Source organism: Pan paniscus, chromosome 14 (genome assembly GCF_029289425.2).
Source record: "Pan paniscus chromosome 14, NHGRI_mPanPan1-v2.0_pri, whole genome shotgun sequence".
NCBI lineage: Eukaryota > Metazoa > Chordata > Mammalia > Primates > Hominidae > Pan > Pan paniscus.
This window is the reverse complement of record NC_073263.2, coordinates 20,030,763-20,055,577: the sequence shown is the minus strand read 5'-3', so window position 1 is coordinate 20,055,577 and position 24,815 is coordinate 20,030,763. Positions and strand designations below refer to the sequence as shown.

Genomic DNA, 24,815 nt, shown 5'->3' with positions numbered 1-24,815 from the left:
TCTAACCAGCTTCTGCTTAGTTGGAGATTCTCATGTGGTCACTATAGCTGTGATTCACAGTCCTAGTTTTAAGACACTGAATACCTCTGGTTATACCAAAAGATGTAAAAATTGATTTTAAAAAAGTAGCTGGGCAGGTGGCACACGTCTACAGTCCCAGCTACCGAGGAAGCTGAGGCAGGGGGATTGCTTGAGCCCAGGAGTCCAAGACCAGCCTGGGTAACATAGTGAGACCCTCTTTTTTTTTTTTTTAAATAAAGATAGACAGTTCACTTTTAATTAAAAACACAAACATATTAGAATGAATGAACAATAGGTTGTAACTGCACAGAGGATGAGAATCGCTCTTGTAAATCAAAAGCTCACCCAGCCAGACCTGCCCCGCTTGGACCTGCTGGAGAGTGACACCCCAGGGGATCTCCCTTGTCATACTGCTTGCATGCTTGGCATCAGCCACCCGCCTCCAGCCGTTTGATTTCCTGAGCAGGGATGCAAATTGTGATGAGGTTTTCCTTTTAGGAGGTTTTCCCTTTAGGAGTCATGGGCCTGTGTGGGCAGAAGCAGGTCCCTCAGGAGGGACACCCAGAAACAGCACTCTCGTATAGCTGATTGTAGCTGAATGCCTGTGCTTGGGTGTATCCTTCCTGCCGACTGTACAGTGGGGCCTCTGTGTACTGGGGCCTGATCTCATGCTGTCAGCCAGGTTTGCGCATAATCCGCTGCATTATGAACTGTTATGCTGAAATTAGAATGTAAATTAGAAGCTCCTTGGCAGACTGGGAGGTTACACAAAGGGGAGCCAAGGGCATGAACATGTTCTAGGGGGAAGATGGCCTAAAATGTTTAAATTTGCTGCTGTAACTACCGCTTACATTTCTCTCAGATGTGCTATGTTCACTTGGAGGTGAATGGTCCTTTGATTTCTTCTCTCCTCTTATCAACCAACATTCATATGGGTCTAGTTCTCCACCTCTGCGTGAATACCCAGGAAGGTGCCATCTCACATATTTCATTTTCTGAGCAGGAAGCCATCTCAGCAAGCTGCCTGCGTGGCCTGTCCTTTTCTGGCAGTCCGGTGAGGCTCTGCCGTTTCACTAATATCATTGTCAACATGAGCAGGTGCCCTGAGACCCTATAACAGAGCAAGGCAGGCTCACTGACGGTTATTCAGATGTCGACTCTGGAAGAGAATCAGCACAAAGCGGGCACTCCAAGGAGGAGCAGAACTGGGCTCCATCATCGTTTCATAGGCTTTGAGGCCAAGGACAGGAACAGCAGTCTTGTGGCTGGAAGCAGCAGAGCTTGACAAGAGGAAGCCTGTGCGGAGCCACCGCCAACAGGAGACGGGGTCCTGCTGGCAGCTTTTCTGGGGAAGGACGGCGTTGGAAGTGAACTGCTGTGGTTTGCTTCAGACTGTGGTGCACCTGGAATGTGTCCAGGGGAAAATGTTGAGGCTTGAGTAAAATAGCACAGTGCAGACATTGGCAACATCTGCCTGGTCTTGGCACGAAGTCACATAAAGCGATGGGCCCAGCGTGTAGGGAAGTTGGGGGAGCCAGGAAACAGCCAAGTCTGGCCTCCGCACCATGCCTCAGCTGGAGGGGTTCTACATTTTACCTACTTGAAAACTGAACCCTAAGAGTTTAGGATTTTTTTTTAAGACACAACATTTGAAGCATCTGAGTGAATCGCTGATGGGGCTTCCAGAGCTCCGTGTATCTCAGCGCTGCCTTTTCTTCCTGTTGCTCTGAGGCTCACATCACCCAGAAAGGATGTGTTCTCCCTCTGCCAGCTTTGCCCTGGGCTAGGCCTGTGCGGGCTCTGCAGGGGGTTGGGGGGTCTTTCCCCTGCTTCTCCTACCAGGCTCCTTCTGTGACCTGTTCAGTCTCTGTCTCCTCTGACAGCATCTGTCCAAAGCCCCAGGTGCCGCTTAGAGCTGATCCCTCGGGCACCCCAGGATGCTGTGCCTTTCTTTCCTCTCTCACATGGCCTGGGCCATTGTCCCTTCGCTCAGCTGGCCTCTGTCTTCTGCGCCTTCTGAAGTCTGGGTGGCCAGCGTGTCTGTGGGAGTAAGGGCCTTACCAGAGGGTACTGGAGAGCTCTCTTGGCTCTGACTATCCCAGCTCCTAGTCCCCGGGAGGTTTGCTGAAGACCATCCTAGCTCCACTGTGCCTGTCCTCTTCCTCAGCTCCTTTCCAACAGAGTCTGCATGCTGCTTCTCAGTCCAGCCACTCAGTGGCACCTCTGTTGGGACAGCAGGGTCGTTAGAGCGGATATATCACCCACGTTGCTAGGACCAGCCTCCTGGTTAATTGAGACCTGTGTTTTTGTTGGCTTCAAATGCAGAGAGCTCTGTATGAATGATCTTCTGCCAGAAGCAATGAGAGAGGTGATATTTTTCATCTACAGGGAAGTACTGAAAGATTATTTTGAGGAGCCCTAGAACTATATCAGAGCCCATTCCCGGCCGGGCGTGGTGGCTCACACCTGTAATCCCAGCACTTTCGGAAGCCAAGGCGGGGGAATCACGAGGTCAGGAGTTCAAGACCAGTCTGGCCAACAAGGTGAAACCCCGTCTCTATTAAAAATACAGAAATTAGCCAGGTGTGGTGGTGTGCACCTGTAGTCCCAGCTACTTGGGAGGCTGAGGCAGGAGAATCACTTGAACCTGGGAGACAGAGGTTGCAGTGAGCCGAGATCACGCCACTGCACTCCAGCCTGGGTGACAGAGCAAGACTCTGTCTCAAAAAAAAAAAAAAAAAAAGAACCCACACCCCCACACCCATGAATCAGTGAGTACTCAGTGTCCACCGAGAGAGCCTCCAGTCAAATAGAGAGTAGAATCTGGCCTTCCTCAACAAAACACTAGCAAACTGGATTCAATAGCACATTAAAAGGATCCTATATTTAATAACATAATCAAGGGGAATTCATCACAGGGTGCAGAGATACTTTACCATAGGCAAATCTATAAATGTGATATGTCATGTTAACAGAATACAGGACAACCATATGATCATCTCAACAGATGCAGAAAAAGCACATGACAACATTCAGCATCATTTTATAATAAAACTCTCTTCAAATTAGATATAGAAGAAGTGTTCCTCAACACGATAAAGGTCATACGTGACACACCCACAGCAAATATACTCAATGGTGAAAAGTTGAAGGCTTTTCTTCTAAGATTAGGAACAAGACAAGGGTGCCTACTCTCACCACTTCTATCCAACGTAGTACGGAAGTCCTAGCCATAGCAATTAGGCAAGAGAAAGAAATAAAAGGCATTCAAATTGGAAATGAAGTTAAATTGTCACTGTTTGCTGGCAACATGATCTCATATATAGAAAACCCTAAAATTCTGTTGGAACTGATAAATAAATTCAGTAAAGTTGCAGGATACAAAGTCAACATACAAAGGTCGGTAGCATTTCTATACACTAACAAGGAACTACGTGAAAAAGAAATCAAGAAAACAATTCCATTTACAATAGCTGCCCCCAAAATGCTTAGAAATACATTTAATCAAGAAAGTGAAATATCTGTACACTGACAACTATAATTACACTGATGAAAAAACTGAAGAAGACACAAATAAATGGAAGGACATTCTGTGTTCATGGATTGGAATGATTAATATTGTTAAAATGTCCATACTGCCCAAGGTGATCTACAGATTCAGTGCAATCCCTATCAAACTTCCAGTGGCATTTTTCGTAGAGTAGCATGGCCCTTTGGTTGGAAAGACTGTAGATACCACTCGAGATGGGTTAGGATGCACATGACAAACTGTTGGAATGTGGGGCTCTTCCAAAAGGAAAGCAGGAGTGCAAGACTTTTCCAGAAAGGCTGGTGGCTTTGGCAGAGAAATGGCATCTAAGCATATTTGTAAAGCTTTCTCCTCCTCTATGTTAGAGTCAGAAGCTGCATGCCACCCGTGTGCAGAGCCAAGTCCAGCTCAGCTTTCCCACAGGTTTGCTTACACTTGCTGGGCGACCCCAGCCTGGCTGGAGGTGCAAGGGAGCACGTTTGTACCTTGTAATGATTTCTCTCTAGAGTAGTGCAGATGTTCGCAGGGATAACGTCAACTGCCACAGCAACTGGAATTCTATCTGCAAACTTTTATTTGCTGTGTTGGAATCATTAGTTAATTAGGACTTTTTTTTTTTTTTTTTGGAAATGGAATTTCACTCTGTGGCCCAGGTTGGAGTGCAATGGCATGATCTCGGCTCATGGCAATCTCCATCTCCCAGGTTCAAAGGCTTCTCCTGCCTCAGCCTCCCAAGTAGGTGGGACTACAGGCGCATGCCACCATGCCTGGCTAATTTTTTGTATTTTTAGTAGAGATGGGGTTTCTCCATGTTGGCCAAGCTGGTCTTGAACTCCTGACCTCAAATGACCGGCCTGCCTTGGCCTCCCAAAGTGCTAGGATTACAGGTGTGAGCCACTGTGCCTGGCCTTAATTAGGATTTTTTTTCTAGCAGCAATTTTCCATAAGAAGTAGACTATTTTTATACCATTATTTATTATTTTGTGGGTGGCCATTTTCTGAGTAGTCATATTGGTGAGCAACAAAACCCTATTGAAAAGAGAGATACTGCTGATTTATGAATTTAGAGATACCTGTATCCCCATTAATAAGCAAATAAATAACATCAACCACATACTCATTAAAAATCCCCAAAATGCTGCAAAGCTTCTATGTTAGTATTCTAACTCTAAAAAAAAATAAAAATAAATAAATGAAAATGCTGTTACTGTAACACCCTCTAGCAATCATTACCAATAGGTGCTTGAGCAGTGAATATAAACGATGGATTTCAGCTCCCTCAGTTTGAAGTTGGGAAGTTAACAGGCCAGGGGTAAGGGTCCCCAGAAGTAGAGGATGGGGGTGAGCAGCCCCCAAGAGAAAAGGCAAAGAGAAGAGAGGCGGGAGGTGACAAATGACACCGCATCCCTCTTCCCTTGTGGGAGCCAGCCTTTGTGCCTTCCATCAGCTGCAGGTAGAAGCCAGGTGAGAGGCCACTGGAGTCCTATGGGCCATCAAGGCAGGAAGCATCTCTGGGTAAAGATGTGGGGAGTAGGCAGATATGGGGCTTGTGCTCCATGGCTGTTTTTGGAGTCAGGGCTTACACTCTTTGGTTCAAAACTTATTGTAGTAAACTGTATTCCCAGAGGACCCCTCAATTAAAGTATCACTACCCTCATAGAATGGAAGTGAATGTATTCACATTCATACACAATGGTGGATTCTTTTTGCTGTTGTGTTTGTTTTAAAAGTCGAGGCTTTCCCTTTCTTTCAAACTCTATAATACTGTTGTTTTTCCCCCTAAAAGCATCATTATACACACAGTGTTCTAAGAAAAAGTGCACCAGGGAATTAGCACTGGGGCCTGAAGTATTCTGGAATGTCCCTTTTATTAGGGCAAAGTCTTTCCTCTCTTTCCTTTCCATTTTTGTTTGTTTGTTTGTTTGTTTCTATTTAAAAGCTCTATTTTAGGCTGGGCGCGGTGGTTCACACCTGTAATCCCAGCATTTTGGGAGGCCAAGGCGGACGGATCATGAGGTCAGGAGATCGAGACCATCCTGGCTAATACAGTGAAATCCTGTTTCTACTAAAAATACAAAAAATTAGCCAGGCGTGGTGGCAGGCGCCTGTAGTCCCAGCTATTCGGGAGGCTGAGGCAGGAGAATCGCTTGAACCCAGGAGGCGGAGGTCGCAGTGAGTTGAGATCACGCCACTGCACTCCAGCCTGGGCGACAGAGTGAGACTCTGTCTCAAAACACACACACACACACACACACACACACACACAACCTCTATTTTAAAGAAAAGTCAAAGGGAAAAACTCCACCTGTGTTTGCTCTACCCTAAGTCAATTGCTTTCATTTTCCTTTGTTCCTGTCTAGTCTCTATTATGAACATGCTGCTCAAGTTTTTATTCATTCTTAATGGCTTTATGATATTTCATTTAGCTGGTCTTTTTTTTTTTCTTTTAAATCCAATCTTTCCCTTACTGCGGGATGTTTTAAGGTCAGGCCTCAGTGAGCCTCTTTGCACATATGGTTTCTTCTTCTGGAGTCTTTTCTGGAATAATTCTGGGAGTGGGCTCACCCTGCGGGAGAGTAACATTTTTATAACTTGATAGATGTAGCTGAGATGCCTCCCAGAGGGGAGACCCGCCTCTCCTCCGGCAGCTGTGCACGTAGGCTTGTTCCCAGCAGCCTGGCCAGGGTGGTCCACCTGGTGTTTCTCATCTTCTTTCCCCGGAGCGCTGACTCCTGCGCGTCCTCTTGGAAGACTCTTGACAGGACGGGTGTTTTATGGGTGTGATTCAGTGTCCTCTTGCATCAGTTCAATGTGGTGGTGTTCAATCAACCCTTGTAGCGTTAGCAAAATTTGCTCAAGTCATTCCGCAGGAATGTCTGTGTCTTGCTTCCAAGAAAGCTTGTAAGTGCCGGCAACAGGCCAAGCAGCTCACAAACCTGACCACAAGCCTGTGAGTAATTGTGGGGCAGCACTTAGCAGTCTTTTATTTTCGACTTATTAAAGTCTCATCTTGGCCTCACCTTCTCCCTGGAAGGTGGCGTGGGTGGGGACCACTGGGTCAGATCTTTTTCACCCTTGCCGTGGAGCCAGTTTCCTGTTGCATGTGGGGGAAGCAACATGTGGCGAAGAGTATAGAAAACGAAAACATGTGGGTACAGTATGTATAAGTGGAGGGAACAAACTCATAATTCCAACTAGTTTCTCATGAGAGACTCATGAATCATTGTGGTAGTTCTCAATATAAACTTAATCTAGGCCGGATGTGGTGGCTCACACCTGTAATCTCAGCACTCTGGGAGGCTGAGGCGGGTGGATCACTTGAGGTCAGGAGTTTGAGACCAGTCTGACCAACGTGGAGAAACCCCATCGCTACTAAAAATACAAAATTATCCAGATGTGGTGGCTCACACCTGTAATCCCAGCACTTTGGGAGGCTGACGCGGGTGGATCACTTGAGGTCAGGAGTTTGAGACCAGCCTGACCAACATGGAGAAACTGTGTCTCTACTAAAAATACAAAATTAGCTGGGCGTGGTGACGCATACCTGTAATCCCAGCTATTCGGAGGCCGAAGCAGGAGAATCGCTTGAACCTGGGAGGCGGAGGTTGCAGTGAGCCGAGATCCCGCCATTGCACTCCAGCCTGGACAACAAGAGCAAAACTCCATTTCAAAATAATAATAATAATAAAAAACTTAATCTCTAACTTTGTTACTCCCTGTAGCATTTGCAAGGACCCTAGGGCTGGATGTTTCTCAGAGGGATAGTCTAGTACCCTGGCTCATGCTCGAGTTACTTCTGTACAAGTGATTGTTCTTGTCTGGGTCTGTCCTTGAACATCTCTGGAGATGAGAAAAATCACCGAGATTTAACTTTGTTCCATCCTTTCTTTCACTAGAGATTGAGGTGGACGTGCTGGTGTAATCCTTTCTTCTTGGCCGCCGCCCTGGGGTGATCCACACAAGCCCAGTGCTTTCTTCATGTCGCCCTCGTAGGGCTGAAGGTGGCAGAGTACTCTACTTCTCGCTGTTGCATTTCTTTATTTGACACTCACCTAAGATAAAACCTTTTGTGACTCCTGACTCTTAATTTTTCTCCTGTTTCTCAGTTGACAGTGGACTTATGCCCAAACTCTAGGTGAGGAGTGGAAGGACTTGAATAGAACCTCATCCAAATTCCTGGGTGGCAAGTCTGTGTTCCTGCTGGTGATAGTAGTAGTAAAGTTATAGTAGTGTTTGCACAAGAAAAATGTGAAAATTCAGGACCAAGTTTGGGGGAAAAGTAGAGCAAAACAAAATAGAAGATCAAAAGCTGGGAATTAGTAAAAAAGAAGTGGATGAGGAAGAATGGTATGAAGAAAAATGAGAAAAGCAAATGAAAATGAGGGCATGCAAAAAATACACGAATCAGAAAATTAAATCTAGGAATGGGATGATTATAGAGAAGGAAAGATGGTTCGGTGTAGCTGGTGATCAGTAGAGGAGATAGTCACGGAGGAGGATTTACCCATCAAATATCATGTGCCTCCACCACACAAGTTTCTCTCCTGCCTTCCTCTTCTTCTGGGACTGTCCGAAGGACCAGAGTAAGTACCACAGCATCTGTTAACCCTTTGCTATTGTTAATTGTTAGATATGTCTTGCTTCCTCTTCTCCCCATCCCCACCCCACAAACAAACAGAAGTGCTTGATCCAAGATCCCCGAGGGTATCTGTCCCCTGAGAGGGTCAGCTCGGCCAGGCTAGAGCGTCCAGTCACTCAGTCAAACTCAGTCTAGATGTTGCTGGGAAGGTATTTGGTACATAGTTGACTTTAAGTAAATGAGATTATTCTCCATAGTCTGAGTGGGCTAAATCCAGTCCACTGAAAGGCCTTGCAAGCAGAACTGAGATCTCCCTGAGGAAGGAGAAATTCCACCTGCAGACTGTGGGGTAGTTCCTGCCTGGAGTTGCCGGCCTGCCCTCCTGATGGCCTGTCCATGGCTTTCTGACTTGCCAGGCCCACAGTCACATGAGCCAATTCCTTGAAATAAATCTCTTGATGTACGTGTGTATGTGTGTGAATCTTACTGGCTTTGTCTGGTAGAACCCTGAGTGATATATCCCTAAACCTTTCATTCGACTTAACATTTGTTTCATAGCAGTTGGGTACGTTATTAACGATCTTGCATTTTCTCCTACTTCACGGATGACGGTCTTGTGGCTCCTCTCAGCCTGGGCATTTTCTCCTACCAAATCAGGTGCAAAATATGTGCCCCAGCTATGCATGTGTTACTCCACTGTGGAAAAATCTCAGGTTTTAACTAAGGAAGCAGAAGCAAGGAGTTTTTCAATAAAAGGGTTTCCTTAACACTGTCTGGGATCTCTTTGCCCAATGATTTTCAGGACACGAAACCAGGTTTTGAACTAACAGTGATTGTAGTATTCATTGCTTTGTATGATTTTTAAAGAATCTTTTCTTTGTATGTGTGACTTGAGAATTTTACCTTAAAATGGAGTAAGTACTGATTGCTAAACTGATCAATGTTAACAGAACCACAGAAAGGCTGGACTCAGGTAGGGTTCCCATCTCCGCACAGCTGTGTTGCCCGTCACCTATTCCAAGGAATCGCTTGTCAGTTCCCTGTTTCAACACAAGCACTTGTTTCTGCCTGTCATGCTGCTGCGATTATTTATCAGTGACAAATGATTATTTGTCATTGTTATGATAATATTAGGCCACAGATGTCACAAGGCTTTGGGTGGAATTAAGCTCAGTGGCAAAATTAAGCAACCTGAGCTTCAAAACATCCTAAATGGGAAAGCTTTAGTTCAGCACCAAGTGCAGCAGGGAGAAACTCAAAAGTTTGCCTTGGGGACATGATATCCTAGTTGTGGAGCTTCTCAACTGAATGCCTTGTGGTCCTTTTCTTTCTCTATATTTAGCTTCTTGGTAAAAACTCAAGCTTTGAGAAATCCATTTCAGAAATTCAAATGGGCAGAAAGAAGCAGTGAGGAAGGGAAAGTATCAAAACGTTTTTCCCTTTCTAACTTGTTCTACTGGTGAATAGTGACTGATGGAAGACCCACAGCCCTCCACTAGACGAAATCAGGCAGAGCTGAGAACATGGGAGTTGGAGGGAAGGTGGTTCCTCCCAGGTCATGGGGCAGCATGGAGAACCCTTCTCAGGCGTTAGTCAGGGGCTGTTAGCTCAGATGATACAAACCAAAAAGGACCTACTCTTGAGTGGCTCACCTTTTTTCTATTTTGCAATCCTAAAAATGATTTTTTAAAAATCAGCTCTAAAAATACTAAATACGATTCTAAAAGAGCCAAGCCAAATAACACTGCAAGTATAGGGTGGCTTCCATGTTTGCATACTTCCCAGTTTGAATACTAAAATGAAAACTTGGGGCTGTTTGGAATGTTGGCCTGGAAAGCAAGGGTGAGGGAGCGTCTGCAGGCCGCCTGGCTGCCTTTCACAGCATTCCAGAGCCGACGGGGGTGCGAGGGGCCACAGCCCAGGCCTTCCAGCAGCCTGGAGAGAGGGCAGGGAGCCACCCTTCCTGCCTCCAGACCTCCTGCCAGGGAGAGGAGGCGACAATGCCTGTGTTCCACACGGGATTCTTGACGGTTCCGGGAGTTTCTGTGGGCCTTAGGTAGATATCCCCCAGCCCCCGTGATGCCCCGACCCGTTACAGCTTCGCTATTGGGAGTGAAAGGAGGCGACCCTCCTCAGCATTGCAGTGACTTGCACAGACTGATTCGCTCTCCTTAGCAGTCAGTGAACATGTGGTAGGGTGATTTAGAACTCGAAGGAAACCCGGTGAGATACCATTTCACCCTACCAGATTAGCGAAACTTTGCAAGGGTGAGGACACCAAGCGTGGCGAGGCTGAGGCGCGACGGGACCTCTTCTACACGATTCTGGAGGCCGGGGCGCCGCAGTGAGGGGGAGAAGGATGCTCTGGGCCCCAGCCGCGGCCCGGGCCCTGTGCGCGCGACCCTGGCTGCCCTGCTCACAGGAGCCCCAGACTAGCCAAAGGCTCATGGCCGCAGGGTGGATGACTAAACTCATGTCTCTGCATCAAGGAGATGGACACATGACGCAGGTGAATCTGAGAAACAGGATGGTGAGAGACAAGTCACGAAAGAACGCGCGCTCAGTGATTCCACTTACAGGAAGATTAGAAATGGGCCAGCAGCAAACTCTGCAGCTGAGGAATGTGAACACGGGCGGCCAGTCTGAAAAGCGGGAAAGCCGCTATTGCAGGAGTCAGGGTGCGGGCCTCTAGAAGCGGGCGGAGTCTGCGGCAGGCGAGGCCAAGCGTTTGCTTTGTAATTCTCCTGGAAACGTGGGCTGTGGCTTGTTCAGTCTCGATATGCTTGTGTCCCGTGTGCGCAAACAAAACGAAATGCAAAGTGGCTGTCTAAAAGGGAGTCGCGGGTCACAGTGAGTGGCCCTGGCCCTCGCCCTCGCCGGTGGTGGCGTGGCTGTGGCCGTCCTGGCTCCTGGGCCAGGCCGCCTGCTCCCGCTTCACCGCCGCGCTCTCTGCAGACGCAGGACGGTGTCCAAGCCAGCACACGGACCTGAGGCACCTGGCTGTCGCCCGCCGCAGCCGGTTGCGGGGCACGGCGGGGGTTTCGAACCCCTTTTCTCGCTTCTTGGGGGACCCCTGGGGCTGCCCTGGAGGCCCAGGAACCTCGAGGCCAGGCCCAGGCGCCCCAGGCTCGCAGCAGGGCAGAGGGTGCCTCCCTGCAGGCCGCTGTGCCAGGGTCCCCGCAGAGCCCTCCGGGCGGAGCAAGCCCCCAGCTTGGAGACGGCCCTCTGGGCAAAGACAGGCTCTACCCGCAAGCCTGGGAGGGTGCGGGCGAGGGGAGGTGCCCCGGGGTAGGGAAACCGGGCTCAGCCGAGGGCAGGCGGGCCCGCCCAGGCCGCGATGGGAAGGGCGCGACGCATCGTCCACGGTCGGGCTCTCGCAGGCGGGCCAGCGCTACCGCCTCAGTCCTACAGAGCTCTGGTGAAAGACAGCGCTCAGATGAGACCTGGGGCGGCGGATTCCGCGGGAGTGCTGCCTGTCTGAGCCGTGAAGGCGTAGTGGAAAAGGTGGCGGCTTCCCTCCGTCCGCCCTCCTGACAGTGGAAATGCGCAAGGGGGAGGCATCCTCTGACGGGAGGGACCTCAGTGGAGCGCAGCTCTTGCAGATCATTATCTGCGCTTCCCTGCCTCCACCCCAAAGCCACGTGAGGCCAAGGAACACAGGTGGCTGATCAGACGTCTAACCTTAACACATAACAACTTGCCTCTTGCTTTGCAATTTACATTGCAGAAGATTCCAGGGCCCCACCTTAGCAAACAAACCCATGGTTCTAAGCTGCATTTCATCAAAGAATATCACTTTTTACGAACTCATTAAAAGCTGAACAAGGCCGGACTTGCAGGCATGTGAAGCCTGGAGAGCACCTTCCCACGTCTTTTGATGGCTCTAATCTTACTCCCCCCCGGGTCCTAGGCAGAAATCTAGAAAATCCTTCATGTCCTTTTACTACAATGCTCCGTCCTCCCGCTCCCCTTGTCGTCAGCCTCTCCCACTCCCTGCAGCTGCAGGCGGTCCGTAGGTTACAGGGTGAGCTAAGGAGGCAGGGAGGTCAAGAGGAATTGATTTCAACCCCTAGTAGATTGAAGGGATGGAAAAGGTGAATTTGTATTTGACCATTTCACAAAAAAAAAACAAACTCTTTTTAGTGTATACGTGTGTGTGTGTATATATTTTTTTAATTTTTATTTATTTATTTATTTTGAAACAGAGTCTTGCTCTGATGCCCAGGCTGGAGTGCAGTGGCATGATCTCAGCTCACTGCAACTTCTGCCTCCTGGGTTCAAGTGATTCTCGTGCCTCAGCCTCCTGAGTAGCTGGGACTAGAGGCATGCACCACCATGCCCGGCAAATTTTTTGTATTTTTAGTAGAGACAGGGTTTCACCATGTTGGCCAGGCTGGTCTCGAACTCCTGACCTCAGGTGATCCCCCACCTCGGCCTCCGAAAGTGCTGGGATTACAGGTGTGAGCCACCACGCCAAGCCATTTATAACATATGATAATATTATAGTTTTGTCATGCAAAATTCAATCAAAACACTATCATAGGTTGAACATCCCTAATCTGAAAATCCAAAATCCAAAATGCTCCAAAATCCAAAACTTTTTGAGCACTGAAATGAGATAGTGATACCTTTGCTTTTCTGATGGTTTTGTGTACACAAACTATTTCATGCACAAAATTATTGAAAATATTATATAAAATTACTTTCAGGCTAGGTGTATATGAAACAGAAATAGATTTTGTGTTTAGTCTCAGCTCCCATCCCCAAAATATCTCATTATGCATATGCTAATATTCCAAAATCTAAAAAATATCAGCCATCCAAAACATGTCTGGTCATAAGCATATTCGGTAAGTGGTACTCACCCTGTATAGGGCTTTGGAGAAGATTTTGGGATCCTGCTCTAAAGAAGTTAGGATGGAAGTGGGTGGTCATGAAATTGTCTTTTTACAAAACTCATCTATGCCGCCCAATTTCTCCACGTAGGAAGGAATCGTGTCTCCTAGTGACCTGGACCTTGTCATGTCAGAAGGGTTGGGCATGCGGTATGCATTCATTGGACCCCTGGAAACCATGCATCTCAATGCAGAAGGTATGCATCTGGGGCCAGGATGGGAATTCCATTCTATTTAGTGTTGTCATGGGTTTTGTAAACAGTCACATTTTGCCTTTTCTTACAACTGAATAGAGACAGTATATAGGAGATGACGGCCAGCCCTGGTGATTCACAGACAAGGCAGGGATTCGAAACGCTGTGTACTGAGATGTAAATCCATGTGGAGTGCATGCACCTCAGGGCTCCGTGTGGTGCATTGTGCTCAGGTGAGAGCTCAAAGGAAGAGAGGTTGGTGATGTCACAGAAACTTCGCAGCATGTCACCCAGCCTGGCAGAAGGGAAAGTGGTAGTTTCCTGAGGAAGATGATGACATTATTTACAGAGGCAAGACGAAAAGATAGGGGGCTGACTTAACCCACAGGGACCTCTGCTGGATATATCTTCTGCCCAAATATGAGCAAGGTTTTCTTCTAGAAGGCTAGGGAGCCTATAGTGAGGGAGGGCTTCCACAGGCTGGGAGCTGAGGAGGGGCATATGGGTGGGGCAGACCAGACATTGGCCAGACGCTGCCTCCAGAAGGCTTGGGGGGAATTAGGTCTGAGCCCATTATCTGTGATCTGGTAACTCTAAAGGAAAGACGACTTGGGAAGGACAAGAAACTTCCAAGAATGAAACTCTGTCAACCAGATTTTAATTGATCCAAAAAGAAAATGTCATTTGATAACCAATAAAACCTATAGCAAATTAAAACAAAGTAAAATTTTAAAACTATGTATAAAATCTGGAGAGAGATGTAACCTAGATGTTATTATTGCCAGCTATCTCTTGGTACTGAGATTATAAGTAACTTTTAGTATCTTTTTGCTTGTCTGTGTTATAAATTTCTACAATTACTATAGATTAATAATATTACTAACTTGGAAAACATATAGAAAGAGGAAAGAAATATTGTATGCGGCTCCATGGTCTGCATTTAACAAAGGATACTGAGAAGCTGGGGCTTATCCAGAAAAAAGTGACCAGAGTCTCTTGCATGTCTCTCGGTCTGTATGTTTTGTGGGGGCGGAAGTGGAGTGAAAGACTGGAAATGGCAAGCAGACAGACAGGTTTGGGCTCAGTACATGGCAGGAAGAACTTTCTAGTAACAGGAGCTGATGTCCAGGAAAGGCCCATGCTTTAAGTGGGTAAGCTGAAAAGGGGATGTGGTTGCCTGCCTGTGGGAGGTTTAGATGTTGAGAGGAAACTCCCTCTGTGAGAGGGGAGGTTGAGAGTTGGTGACCTCTCTCAGTCTGTTTGACTTCAGTTCTATAATTTCAGTATTACATTTTGGTAATAGTTCAGTCAATTTTCACAGTAGTTAATGAAATATTCTGTCCAATGAATAATTCAAGGCAGCTTTACTAGACATGTTCCTGCATACAGCAGGTGCACAGATTATTTCTGAAGTGGATGGGCCGTGTGTTCTCTGCTTCAGTCCTTATCAGAATCAAGCTAAGAAGAGCTAAGAGGAGTGAAGGGAAGAGGGGAATCTGCTCCAGCACTTGTGTGTTAGTTTTTTGGGAAGATAACCACTGAATAGAAGAAGATAATGTAGAGAAAGATGGCCTCATGCAGTGAAACAAGAGTTTTCTTGTATTATTAACACAGTCTTAGATCATTTCAAATGGTGTTTTCAACCAGAACCTCAAAACTTGTGAGCATATTTAAGCATTTGAAATGTATATAGATTTGTATATATACTTAAGCATTTGAAATGTATAGAAATTTATACATTTGAAATGTGTATAGACGCTGCCTGATAACCACTGTGTTTTTCTTTCTCCTTTTTTTTTCTTGAGAAAAATAAGATAATTGAGGAATCATAAGAAATAGATAGGGACAGAACTGAGAACAGCTTTGACTTTCAAACAAATAGAAACAGAAGCCAATGAAACCAGAAACTCAAGAATCAAATAGAGTGGCAGACAGGAAGGAGGCCCATAACAATTTTTCAAACAAAGCAGATATGATAAGAAAACCTAATTGGCTTCATATGATAATGGTGGACGGATGTAGTTTTCAACTTCAGAGCATTCCAAAGACCAGAGTTGGAGAGTTATAAGATCTGGCTGGGAACCCATAGAAATGTTTATCATTCTTCCCTGTGTCACCCAGAATATATCAAGATTGGAGTTGGGATAATTTTTCTTCTTTTCTGATACTGTTTTCATAAAGCCAGCATCTCAGGTTAAGGGTAGTTATTAGCCTGAAAAGCTACCATTTATCTAGAACTAGTGCAAATATTTTAGGATTTATTTTTAATCTAATGAAATAGTTTCTGAGAAACAGGAGGCCAGCGTGCCATTGCCTTTTGGCTCCTTTTACAAACAACACCCCTGAAAGACGGCACTCAGAATGGTGGTTCTGGCCTGTGGAGCCAGCGGGCCGGCTCCTTACCCTGGCTTTCCAGCCTACTGGCTGTATAACCTTGGGCAAATGACTTAAGTTCACTGCATCTCAGTTTCCCCATCTGTGAAATGGGGACAACAGTAACTGCTTCCTCAGGGTGGTGTGAGAATTGAACCAGATGGAAGCTCTTAGCTGGATTGCTGGCACCTGTTAAGTCCTTAATATATGTTATATTCAAACAGAGCTTTGTCTTGTTTGTTTCACGTACTACTTTTCTAGTTTTTTTCGTTGTTGTTTTATTTTTGGTTTTTAAAATTCTTCCAAAAAGATTCACAAGTGCAGAGAGAGGAATAAATACAGATTAGGATTTTATTTATTTATTTATTTATTTATTTATTATTATTATACTTTAAGTTTTAGGGTACATGTGCACAATGTGCAGGTTAGTTACATATGTATACATGTGCCATGCTGGTGCGCTGCACCCACTAACTCGTCATCTAGCGTTAGGTATATCTCCCAATGCTATCCCTCCCCCCTCCCCCCACCCCACCACAGTCCCCAGAGTGTGATGTTCCCCTTCCTGTGTCCATGTGTTCTCATTGTTCAATTCCCACCTATGAGTGAGAATATGCGGTGTTGGGTTTTTTTGTTCTTGCGATAGTTTACTGAGAATGATGATTTCCAATTTCATCCATGTCCCTACAAAGGACATGAACTCATCATTTTTATGGCTGCATAGTATTCCATGGTGTATATGTGCCACATTTTCTTAATCCAGTCTATCATTGTTGGACATTTGGGTTGGTTCCAAGTCTTTGCTATTGTGAATAATGCCGCTATAAACATACGTATGCATGTGTCTTTATAGCAGCATGATTTATAGTCCTTTGGGTATATACCCAGTAATGGGATGGCTGGGTCAAATGGTATTTCTAGTTCTAGATCCCTGAGGAATTGCCACACTGACTTCCACAATGGTTGAACTAGTTTACAGTCCCACCAACAGTGTAAAAGTGTTCCTATTTCTCCACATCCTCTCCAGCACCTGTTGTTTCTTGACTTTTTAATGATTGCCATTCTAACTGGTGTGAGATGGTATCTCATTGTGGTTTTGATTTGCATTTCTCTGATGGCCAGTGATGGTGAGCATTTTTTCTTGTGTTTTTTGGCTGCATAAATGTCTTCTTTTGAGAAGTGTCTGTTCATGTCCTTTGCCCACTTTTTGATGGGGTTGTTTGTTTTTTTCTTGTAAATTTGTTTGAGTTCATTGTAGATTCTGGATATTAGCCCTTTGTCAGATGAGTAGGTTGTGAAAATTTTCTCCCATTTTGTAGGTTGCCTGTTCACTCTGATGGTAGTTTCTTTTGCTGTGCAGAAGCTCTTGAGTTTAATTAGATCCCATTTGTCAATTTTGTCTTTTGTTGCCATTGCTTTTGGTGTTTTAGACATGAAGTCCTTGCCCATGCCTATGTCCTGAATGGTAATGCCTACGTTTTCTTCTAGGGTTTTTATGGTTTTAGGTTTAAAGTCTTTAATGGTTTATGTTAAAGTCTTTTATGGTTTAAGTCTTTAATCCATCTTGAATTGATTTTTGTATAAGGTGTAAGGAAGGGATCCAGTTTCTGCTTTCTACATATGGCTAGCCAGTTTTCCCAGCACCATTTATTAAATAGGGAATCCTTTCCCCATTGCTTGTTTTTCTCAGGTTTGTCAAAGATCAGATAGTTGTAGATATGCAGCGTTATTTCTGAAGGCTCTGTTCTGTTCCATTGATCTATATCTCTGTTTTGGTACCAGTACCATGCTGTTTTGGTTACTGTAGCCTTGTAGTATAGCTTGAAGTCAGGTAGTGTGATGCCTCCAGCTTTGTTCTTTTGGCTTAGGATTGACTTGGTGATGCGGGCTCTGTTTTGGTTCCATATGAACTTTAAAGTAGTTTTTTCCAATTCTGTGAAGAAAGTCATTGGTAGCTTGATGGGGATGGCATTGAATCTGTAAATTACCTTGGGCAGTATGGCCATTTTCATGATATTGATTCTTCCTACCCATGAGCATGGAATGCTCTTCCATTTGTTTGTATCCTCTTTTATTTCCTTGAGCAGTGGTTTGTAGCTCTCCTTGAAGAGGTCCTTCACGTCCCTTGTAAGTTGGATTCCTAGGTATTTTATTCTCTTTAAAGCAATTGTGAATGGGAGTTCACTCATGATTTGGCTCTCTGTTTGTCTATTGTTGGTGTATAAGAATGCAGGCCAAAATCTCCTTAAGCTGATAAGCAACTTCAGCAAAGTCTCAGGATACAAAATCAATGTACAAAAATCACAAGATTAGGATTTTTGCTATGGCATGGAGAAGCCTCTGGAACCAGGTACCTAGAGTTTCCCAGCCGGGTTTGTTTCTTTGCTAAGCTTTAGACTCGCAGGTCAGTAGAGAGAGGAACCGCTCAGCCTTGTCCCTGGGGCTGTTTGGGTTCCTCCTGCATTTTGTTCCACTTGAAATGAGGACATCTCAGAATCTGGCAGCGTGGAAATCGCCTCCAGGGGAAGTGGATGTTTATTTACCATTTTGCCTCACAGATTTCCTCTCCTGTGTAGACACTTGCCTTTTTTAAAACTGAGATGCCTGGTGGCTGGTGGGTTTGGTTGATTGATGGGAAGCAATTATTTGCCAGCCAGTGGAAGCAGGTGAGCTGATGGGCGGGGACTTGCTGAGGTGAGGTGAGGGGCCCAGGTCGGTTCTGCCTCCCCTACCCTGGGCAAGTCCTCACTCAGGTGGGAATTTGATCCTGAGAGTAGGAATGAGATAATGTCGCTCTGTGCTTTGAGGCATTTTTGATCTTCCTTAATGAGTTCTGTGAAACCCTGTCTCTAAAAAGCAGGTGAATTCATACAGGTGTGGGTTCATAGCTGTGTGAAAGAAACCGGACTTCCCATGTATGGGTGGCAATTAAGGCTCTCCAAGGAGCTGATGCCTGGAATCCCTCCTAGTGGCTGTGGCCTCGGGCTGGGGTTAAGGCCTCCTCTGGTGCCTGCTGCATACATGGGAACAGAAAGGATTCCTGCCTGTGCACCTGGGGCATTCAAACCCACTGTCCCTCAGAGGCCCACAGCCCAAGGCTCGCAAGTTAGAAAGCAGCAAGTTAAGCTACATCCAATCTCATGAGAATCAATTCTTTTTTCTACTCTTTGTCTTTTTCTGGATAAGCATCTCTTAAGAAATTAGGTTCAGAATCTTCTAAAAAGCCAAGCTCTACAAGGGTTTTGGAAGAATTAGAACTCAAAGGGACAGAGGGCATGGAAGCACAGAAGAAAAAATACAGGGGAGGCTGGATTAGATAGAAATAGTGGGGAAGGGCAGACCAGGGGATCAAAAGTGAAGTGGGCTGTGTTGTATTTTTCCTATTTCCAAAGAAATTGGCATTTTAGAGTAATTTACACCCAATTCTCCTCTCGTGGTGTAGAGAAGCCAAAATAATTGTTGAAAATAAATTACACCTCCCTAAAATGGAAGGGGAGGAGTTGCAAATAACAGTCACAGTCATAAGTTTACTGGGACATGGTTGTAAATAATCAGGCAGATGCAGGTCGTGAGTCTAAGTCACTGAGAACTCCTGCCCTTGGAGCACCGGAGGCTGCACCCATCTCATGGTGAGCACGTGGTGTGGGCGCCTAAACTTCGTCACAGACAGTGAGGCTCTTCATCCCAAGAGCATGTTACAGAAAGTTTTTGTATCAGTAAGATTGACATTTTAAAGGGTTTCCTGAATAAAAATGGGGAAAATTATGAATTGCACTATTATGAATTCCAGCATGATAAATTTTAAAGGGACATTTATTTCTACAAAACAGAATAAAACAGAATAAAAATTTTGTAGAAATAAATGTCCCTTTAAAACGTTACAAAGGCAGAAAGGAAAGAAAGTTCTAGAAAGCTCCTGGGAGGTTCAAATGGTTTCACAGAACAGGGAGAGATGAACACTTGCTCAGAGAATGTGACATGTTCCAGAGAGCAAGTGCTGCGTGAACTGAACCCCTGGCCTGTGGCTGCTCTGGTAGGAGAGGGAGATGGAACTGGCTGCTGAGGGGTCTCGTGAGGGCGCCTGCCTGCCTGCAAGTGGGGGGATATGCAGCCACAGCAGCTCTTTCCATTTTCTTCTAATTTAATGTATTTTCAACTTGATTCTTGTGTCTCTGCCCTCCCCCACCCCAAAAGGAAGGAATAAACTGTATTTGTGTCTAGATTTTGTCTCCTTTAGTTTTAATAAATAAGCAACTAGCAAAAGTGAAGTAAATAATTTCCCAAATGAAATAAATGTGTAGGTTGTTTTCTGTTCTCCAGAAATGCTAAGCCATCTACAGTACTTATCCAGTGCTGGAAAGCTCAGGAGACTTCCAGAATTCTGCACTGCCAAATTAACACTTAGGTTAAATGAGATGAAACCCCTTCTTTTATAAACAGAGTACCCATCAGTTAATTTCAGGTGCTAATGTCAGAAAAGTTGGTGTGTTTGAGTCTTTTACCCTTCAAAACCATTTTGGGGGAAATTTTAACACACTGAGAGAGAAGAACTATTTGAAGCAAATAAATTGCAACCCAATGATTTTAGGCTTTCAAATCAGCATAGGTCAATCAAAACTAAACCCCAAAGATGATGTTTGTTTGTTTATTTTTTTTGCTTTTTGAGCGTATCTAGTACCGATGGTTCGTATTTTAAGTTAATCATCCACAGTTTTTGTGGGGAGTGGGAAGCTGAGGTGGGGCAGGCTCTGCACGTTCTGCGGCTTCGTTTGTCCCCATTTTACCTTTGTAGGCGGACTGACCAGCTGCTGAGCCTTTAAGGGTTTGAAAGATGTGGGAAATGGGTCAGGGTCGCAGCAGTAGCCCAGCCTATGTCCTCCATGGCGCCCAGGACTAGAAACGCCTCCTCCTCCTCTTCCAGGATCCCGGCCCTGGCTTCTGACTTGACTTGCTAAGCACAGGCCGGCACCAGCCCGTTCGCCTCCCGGCAGCAGGGAGGGGAGGAATGTGAGGGAGAGTAAGTCTGTGGGGCCCAGCGGGTCGGGGCAGGCCAGTGCTGGGTGGGGGCCGTGACTGGCCTGCGCTTTCCCCTGGGCGCACCCCATTCTCGCACAGTCAGCCTAGCCCGTGCGGCTCCCTCCCTCTCCCTCCAGGATAAGCCTCTTCCTGCATCTCTTCACCAAAGTCCCAGGGCCCTCTCCTTAGAATCTGAGAAATCATGGCTCTCCAAGGCTGGGGAGCAGCAGGAGCGTGGGGAGCGTGCATGGGGGCTTGTGCAGATGAGCACCTGGCTCCATCCACCCAGATCCATTTACCTGAGATCTGACATTTTTAATTCTTGGAAAATGCATTCAAACGTTGTACACAAATAACCTTGTACACCCATGGTTGGAGGAAACACTTGGTGACATTAGGACTTACTGTGATAGCCAACAAATCAGTGTGTGAACGCAGGCCAACCGGAGGGTCCCATGAGATGCACCAGCAGAGGTGGCATGCAAGGTCTGAGGGACCTGGCACTTTTTTTTTTTGAGACGGAGTCTCGCTCTGTTGCCCAGGCCGGAGTACAGTGGCGCGATCTCAGCCCACTGCAACCTCTGCCTCCTGGGTTCAAGCGATTCTTCTGCCTCAGCCTCCTGAGTAGCTGAGATTACAAGCACCTGCCACGCCACCTGACTGATTTTTGGTATTTTTAGTAGAGACGGGGTTTCACCATGTTGGCTAGGCTGCTCTTGAACTCTCAACCTCAGGTGATCTAACCGCCTTGGCCTCCCAAAGTGCTGGGATTACAGGCATGAGCTACCGGGCCCAGCCACGACCAGCACTTTTTGGCATTCGAACCCCCAGGAGCCAGCGTGGACAGTGGGTAATGGGGAGGGTCGCTTCTCCAGTGCCAGCAGGCCCTTACACATTCCCCAGCTCTGTCTTGTCTTCACAGGGAGGGAAGAGTGTAGCTTATCTGACCCCAGGGTGAAACTCTGAATGCATTTCTGAGTTTAAATATAACCAAGAATGTTTTTTCTGAGATTGTGGATTCTTGTCTTCATGCAATTCCAGGTATGTTAAGCTACTGCGACAGATACAGCGAAGGCATAAAACATGTCCTACAGACTTTTGGACCCATTCCAGAGTTTTCCAGGGCCACTGCTGAGAAGGTTAACCAGGTATGTAACTTCTCTGCAACTCACTGCAGAGAAGAATGTTGGCCACCTGGAGCACTTGCTGCCCCTCACCTCTGCAGCGGGTGGGCCTGCATCTGCAGCTGGAATCTTTGCCCTTGATCTTGGTGGTTCCTCATTCATAACTTTGTTCATACTTCCATCGTGTCACCAGGACACCTTAAGGACAGGGGACCAGTGAACTGATAGCTCATTGTGACTTGTCTCTGAGGGACTGAGGTCTTTCAAGATTTGGAAAGCTGCCGTTCATTGAGGGTTTACTGCTTTTGTCTTTGAAAGCAGTTTCTGCACAGTTTGCATAAACAAGAGCAATAATTACACTCCTGATAAATTATTTCCTCTTTATTGTCCTTTTTTTCCTTCTCCTTCTTGCAGGACATGTGCATGAAGGTCCCTGATGACCCAGAGCACTTAGCTGCCAGGAGGCAGTGGAGGGACGAGTGCCTCATGAGACTCGCCAAGTTGAAGAGTCAGGTGCAGCCCCAGTGAATTTCTTGTAATGCAGCTTCCACTCCTCTCATTGGAGGCCCTATTTGGGAACACTGCAAGCTCTTAATCAGCCCTCTGTGACATAGGTAGCAGCCCACGGAGATCCTAAGCTGGCTGTCTTGTGTGCAGCCTGAGTGGGGTGGTGCAGGCCGGTAGTCTGCCCGTCACTTTGGATCATAGCCCTGGGCCTGGCGGCACAGCAGCACTTGCGTTCTCGGGGCTGTCGATTTCCTGCCACCTGGGCAGATAACCTGGAGATTTTCACCTTTTCTTTTCAGCTTGATTGCATTTGACTATATTTTACAGCCAGTGATTGTAGTTTCATGTTAATATGTGGCAAAATATTTTTGTAATTATTTTCTAATCCCTTTCTGAGTACTCTGGGGCCCTGCATTTATGAGGCACCTACCTTCATTTTGCTAACGCTTATTCTGAATAAAAGTTTTTGATTCCTTAAAGACATCTTTTCTCTTTTGGTTTTTTTATGAGAAACACAGCATTTGATCCTGATGACCGGCATATTTTAGGGTGACCATGACGCATAAGTCATAAGCAGATACTTTTTTCCAGGCCCTTTGTCCGTCACTCAGCAGAAATCCAGCGGTGTGGGCTTTTCCCAGAGTAGGCTCCATGGTACCCTGAGGCTCTATGGTCAGATGATGTTTGGGAAACATCACTGACTGCCCAGCCCTTAGACACCCCATGTCTGTAGCAAATTAAAGGCACCAAAGTTCTACACTAAAGTACCTGTTTGATCCAACACTCCATTATTGTCTTTGATGTGGTCTTTTCCTAGATCTAGTCCCAAAACACTCTGGGAGTACCATTACATGCCCCACCACCCACAAGGCCATGCACACCACAGTGGCCAGATGCCACCAGTGGGCTCCCCTGACACTTCCCAGCCTTGCAGCTTCTGGTGCCCAGCTTCGTCCAGCAGGGAGCTGCCTTTCCTTGGGGCAGGGCTGTGGAGGTGTTGGACGCAGTGCCCCGGTCAGGAGCCGTGTGGAAGTGGTCATCGTGGCTAACCTGTGCTCACAGACTTCTGCATCGCACTCATTTATTCTCACAGCATGCGCTGAGTGGCTGTGATGTGCCAGGCGTCCCACAGGTGGCCCCTGCCCTTCAGAAGGTCACCATAAAAGAACATTAATTGAGAATAAAACAGGACTGGTGCTCCAGAGGAATCCAACACAGGAGAGCCTGGCCAGCTGCCTGCCCCATGTGCCCTGGAAGGTCTTGAGGAGGTGGCCAACCTGAGGGGGCTCGGGTAACAGGTGGAGTCAGCCAGCCCTTCTGGGAGAAGGAGAGCATGGGGAAGGGCTGGAGTGCTCTGGAAATGAGGAGCTGCCCACCCTGACCAAAAAGGAGCCCTGGAGGGGACCCTGAGTGGAGCCAGGTAGGGAAGAATCCAGGGGCTGTGCCAATGGCTGGGCCTTCACCTAGAGCCAAGCGTTCCTCAGGCAAGGAGTTGCCCCAATCAGATCAGGCCCTCAGAAAGCTCATCCCACAGCAGAAGGTGCCGACCTGGAGGCAGAGAGTGTTGGGGTCCATGTGAGAGTGAGTTGGGCAGTGAACGCAGAAACCATCCCAGGTGGAACCCACAGTCCCCACAGGATCCGAGAGAGGCGAGGAGGCTGGAGCTGATGTCACCCACAAGATAAAGAGATTAGGGGAGAGGCAGGAAATGTGAGTGCCCCGATATGCAAGCTTCACTGAAAAGGCGATGTGGCCAGACATGAAGGAGGCTTCAGCAGGAAAAGGATCCTTCCCTTCATCTGATTAAGTTTCAGAAATTCCTTAACTGATGACTAAATCCCTCACCCCTCACACCCTGTGACCTACTGACAGAGTTCCTTTCCGTCAGGTCTGCGCTCCTCCCTGAAGCCTCCAGCTTTGGCTGCTTTCCTTCTGCACACTCCCAGGTCTTGGCCCTGTCACTGCACTGTCCCCTGTGCCTGCAGGACTCCCCTGATGAGCCCGCCAAGGCCATCTGCAGTTCCCAGGCCCAGATGTGGGGTCGCTGAAACGAGGGGGGCGTGGGGTGCAGGTGGCCCCAACCATGGCCTGCTGGGCTCATGGCATCCCTGAGCCACACATTCCAAGAGGAGCGGCCACAGCAGCCCTGGGCAGCACTGGCGCCAGCATGCAGGGCGGAACTGTGCATGGCTTGGAGGTACATCGATTCATATAAGTTCTATTTTCCCACTTTTGCTGTCAGGTATTTTGTATGGCTATCAGGCATGTTTTGGCAGAAGGAAGCAGACAGAAGTGCTTCATGATTTTGCTTGAAGCAGGCACAGTGTGCAATGAGGAGTGATCGGCTGTGGGAGTGCCCAGAGAGTCTCACGTAAGGGCTGAAAAAGTCAGGCTTTTCAGGCTTGAGAACAGCAGCGAGCTCATTTGTGGTTATGGGCCCAGCTTCAGGAAGACAGTTATGGAAACAGCTGGATAGAGTCAGGAATTGGCCCAACACAGAGCTGAAGGGAGAGTGGGGTATGTGAGCCTAACCTCACACAAAACCCAAGCAACAGGCCCTTCAGAGATGAGTGGGAG

At 46.8% G+C, this 24,815-nt stretch overlaps 1 protein-coding gene across 4 annotated transcripts in view; it reads left to right on the top strand.

Moving 5' to 3' along the window:
- CRYL1 (crystallin lambda 1) overlaps positions 1 to 22,719 on the top strand; it is a 122,401-nt gene extending 99,682 nt beyond the window's left edge. For all 4 annotated transcript variants that reach the window (XM_003833015.5, XM_063595902.1, XM_008958502.6 and 1 more), the window contains 3 exons: positions 13,116 to 13,221; positions 21,649 to 21,755; positions 22,146 to 22,719. In XM_003833015.5, coding sequence (XP_003833063.3) covers positions 13,116 to 13,221; positions 21,649 to 21,755; positions 22,146 to 22,259 — 327 coding nt within the window. In that variant the 3' untranslated portion in view covers positions 22,260 to 22,719. The remainder of the gene's footprint in view (positions 1 to 13,115; positions 13,222 to 21,648; positions 21,756 to 22,145) is intronic.
- Positions 22,720 to 24,815: the final 2,096 nt, after the last annotated feature.